At 59.0% G+C, this 3,737-nt stretch overlaps 1 protein-coding gene across 1 annotated transcript; it reads left to right on the top strand.

Annotated features, from left to right (window-relative positions):
- The first annotated feature begins 442 nt into the window (after nucleotides 1-442).
- LYPD3 (LY6/PLAUR domain containing 3) lies at nucleotides 443-3,504 on the top strand. Its single transcript, XM_008570932.1, has 4 exons — nucleotides 443-858; nucleotides 1,431-1,601; nucleotides 1,770-1,931; nucleotides 2,820-3,504. The coding sequence occupies exons 1-4, from the start codon at nucleotides 792-794 to the stop codon at nucleotides 3,314-3,316; spliced, it is 897 nt and encodes a 298-aa protein (XP_008569154.1). The 5' UTR covers nucleotides 443-791; the 3' UTR covers nucleotides 3,317-3,504.
- The last annotated feature ends 233 nt before the right edge of the window (nucleotides 3,505-3,737 follow it).

The raw sequence follows: 3,737 nt of genomic DNA, 5'->3' as shown, positions 1-3,737 counted from the left end.
ACGGAGCCATGAACCCCACCAGGAAAGTAGGTGCCCAGGCAGTGATCTGTACTACAGGTTGTCTGCTGCTGCCGCTGATGCTTCTCGAAGGTGGGTCTGCGGCTGGAGGGGGCGGAGGGAGTAGAGTTGGGGCTCTCAGGGAGAAGTCTTTCCCCCACGACCTACGGAGAGGGCTGTGGGAAGGATCTCCCCTCATAAGCAGAAGGACTGTGGGAAAAGTTCTTCCATCCTGAGTATGAGGTAGGCTGTGGGAAGAGTTCCCCTGGCCTGAGCAGAGGGGCTGTGGACAGAGGTCTTTCGTCTTGAGCAGAGGGGGGGCTTTGGGAAGGATCCCCTGTCCTGGTCAGAAGGAGCTGTGGGAAGGAATCCCTCAATGAGTTCAGTCAACTGTGGGAAAAGTTCTCCCATTCTGGGCAGAGAACTGTAGGAAGGTATCCCCCCTATCTTGGGATGAGGGGCCCCATGGCACAGACCCTCTAACATGGGCCTATGGGGCTGTGGGAAGGATGTTCCCACTGTAGGTATAGAGGGTGTGAAGGAAAAGGGTCCAGTGTATCCCACGCCCCCAGATTTGTGGGCAGGTTTTCCCTATACCTGCCCTGGAAAAGGATGTGCAATAGGATTGTCTCATCCTGGGGACAGAGGGAGGGGGAAGGGCTATTTCTCCTTTAGGGGAGCTCCCCTTTAGCTAGGATCGCTCAGTTTTGCTCGGCCCCGCACTCCCAGGAGCGCAGGCCCTGGAGTGCTACAGCTGCGTGCAGAAAGCAGATGACGGATGCTCTCCGCACAAGATGAAGACGGTGAAGTGCGCTCCGGGCGTGGACGTCTGCACAGAGACCGTGGGGGCGGTGGAGACGAGTGAGTGGGACCCGTGCTCCATGTGCGCCCCTTCAGGCGCCTCCAGTCCGCCCCGCCTCCTTACAGTCCTCTCTGAGTCTGGCCACACCCCTTTAAGGCGGCCCCATCCCTCCCCTTCAGCCAGTCCTGATCCCTTCACCACAGCCTCGCCCCTCTTTCCAGGCCTGGCCTTCTCTATCAGGGCTTAGAGGGGTGGGGGGCTGAGAGTTCGAACTGGGTGGGGCGGACTGGGGGACCCGGTCTGGGACGAGGACACACCCTCTCCACCCTTTCCTCCGCATCACTGAGACCTCCCGACCCCTTTCTGGCTCTGAGGGAACCCCCTCCTCCCCTTAGCTTCCCGCCTCGATTCTGCCCCTTGTCTGTCAGCCCGTCTGTCCCCTCGGACTCACCTCTTTGAGGCTTCACCGCTCCGTAACCCCGCCCCTCCTTCGGTCTGTCACGTCTTCTCGCAGCTGCTCTTGCAGAGGCCCCGGCCCGCGGTCCCGCCCGTCTGTCCCCGGGATTGTTCTATTCCAAGCCCCGCCTCCGAGGCCCCGCCCTCCCTGACCCCGCCCCTCCCCTCTCCGCAGTCCACGGTCAGTTCTCGGTGGCCGTGCGGGGCTGCGGTTCGGGACTCCCTGGCAAGAATGACCGCGGGCTGGACCTTCACGGGCTTCTGGCATTCATCCAGCTGCAGCAGTGCGCCCGGGACCGCTGCAACGCCAAGCTCAACCTCACCTCGCGGGAGCTCAACCCCGCAGGTGCGTTGGGCGGAGCTCCCTCAGGGCTGACAGCCAGGGCCGACCACTCGCTGGGGACGGAGCTGCGGCAGTGGCGGGAGAACTAGGCATGGGCTGGGGGCGGGGCTGCAGGCCGAGCGGCCGTGCCGGAGCCCGCGGGCCTCCTTCCTTCCTCCCGCCGCCTCGCAGGCAATGAGAGTGCGTACGAGCGCAACGGCGCCGAGTGCTACAGCTGCGTGGGGCTCAGCCGCGCCGAGTGCCAGGGGACGGCGCCGCCTGTCGTGAGCTGCTACAACGCCGGCGACCGCGTGTTCAAGGGCTGCTTCGACGGCAACGTCACCTTGACGGCAGGTGAGCGAGCCCCGGAGCACAGGAGTTGCACTAGCTTTTCTGAGGCCTCCCGGGCAGTAGGGATCCCTTTACCCAAAGGGTTCCCCCACCTGCAACGCATTCAGGGAACTGTAGGCCTAAGTGCTTGTCTTGTCCTGGAGCATCATGGGGAATGCAGTCCCACGCCCCAAATGCATGGGGATAGGGATGCTTGTGTCCCGGAGTTTTTTTTTTTTTTTTTTAGGAGAAATACATTTCCATAGAGGGCTTCCTGGTACAGAATGGGAGGACGTGCTCTGGGAAATGTATGTAAGCCTCTAAGCTTCTGCCCAGGCACTGCGGGGAATCTAGTTCTAAGCCTTTAAAACTCAAGGGGTCCCCACCTGTCCCAGAGTATTAGAAGAGATGTAGTCCAGCCTTCTGGCCTCCTCTACGCAGAGAACCATGTGAGATGAAGTTCTTCAAACCCCATCCTCTGCCAGGTGTACTGTGAGAGATGTAGTTCTGACTCTAAGACTAATTTTTGGCGGGACGGGGTGGTGGTGGTGAGGGATGGGGAAAGTGGTGGGAGGGGTGTAGGGGAAGCTTGTTCTGCTATTTGGTCTTGTGGGAGTATTGTACCCAGGTCTATCCCTTTGTTTCAAGGCAAACCTGTAGTTCAGCCTACGCGCTTTTCCTCTCAAAGCACCATCATGTGCACACAAATGGTCTATCATGTGCCCAAGACTGGTGTGTCCATGTTTCTTAGAATGGGACCTAAGTTGAGATTTTTGAATTAATGGATGCAGAGCCCTTCTGTCCTGTGTTGGGGGTTCTCTGGTATTGCCTTAACCCTGATGCCCCTAACTTTCATTCTGGCTGTGACAACCTCCCTCCAACCACTGACCTATCTGTGTCTCCCTTCTGCAGCGAATGTGACTGTATCCTTGCCTGTCCGGGGCTGTGTCCAGGACGAGTTCTGCACCCGGGATGGCGTGACAGGACCAGGGTTCACACTCAGTGGCTCCTGCTGCCAGGGGTCCCGCTGTAACTCCGACCTCCGCAACAAGACTTATTTCTCCCCTCAAATTCCACCCCTTGTCCTGCTGCCCCCTCTGAAGCCCACCACTCTGGCCTCAACCACTTCTGCCACCACTGCCATCCAAGCCCCAACTACCCCCACCTCTACCACCAAACCCACCGCAGCCCCAACCAGTCAGACTCCTCCACAGGAAGTAGAACTTGAGGCACCCCAGAAAGAGGAGTACAGCTTGGCTGGAGGCGCCGCTGGCCACCAGGACCGCAGTAATATGGGGCAGTATCCTGTAAAAGGTGGGGCCCAGTACCCCTCTAATAAAGGCTCTGCAGCTCCTGCGGCTGGGTTGGCAGCCCTTTTGTTGGCTATGGCTGCTGGTGCCTTACCGTGATCTTCTCCACCTGGAAACTTCCCTCTCGCCCTACTTCCCTGGCCTTGGGTACCCACACTCCCCTTTATTTCCCCTTCCCACCACTGGACTGGGCTGGCCCAGCCTTTCATTTTCTGACGTCCCCCAGTATCCCCAGCTTCTGCTGCACTGGTTTGTGGCTTCAGGAAATAAAGTTACTGTTGTATATATCCTGCCAGGGTGTTCTAGCTTTTTGAAGGCAGCAACTATATCCCCTTCATCCCTGTCTCTCCCTGGTGCTCTCATGATGTCCAGGACAGAGTGAGAGAAGTCAGCTGTCACAGGGAAGGCGGGAGAGTCAATGATAAGCTTCCTATTCACTTTCTCCCAGCCAGCCTGGAAGACAGGGGCAAGGCGGGACAATGGCTCCCGCCTCTGCGACTGTAGCTCCCACCCCTTCCCT

Source organism: Galeopterus variegatus, unplaced genomic scaffold (assembly GCF_000696425.1).
Source record: "Galeopterus variegatus unplaced genomic scaffold, G_variegatus-3.0.2 Scaffold647, whole genome shotgun sequence".
In the NCBI taxonomy this organism is placed as follows: Eukaryota; Metazoa; Chordata; class Mammalia; order Dermoptera; family Cynocephalidae; genus Galeopterus; species Galeopterus variegatus.
The sequence above is the reverse complement of the archived record's forward strand: the minus strand, read 5'-3'. Positions and strand labels throughout refer to the sequence as shown.

Bases quoted from the DNA above. Each gene is read 5' to 3' on its own strand.
- LYPD3 (XM_008570932.1), top strand. From the start codon at position 792: ATGAAGACGGTGAAGTGCGCTCCGGGCGTGGACGTCTGCACAGAGACC. The intron at 859-1,430 runs GTGAGTGGGACC...CCCTCTCCGCAG, and splicing joins CGTGGGGGCGGTGGAGACGA to TCCACGGTCAGTTCTCGGTG. The intron at 1,602-1,769 runs GTGCGTTGGGCG...GCCGCCTCGCAG, and splicing joins GCGGGAGCTCAACCCCGCAG to GCAATGAGAGTGCGTACGAG.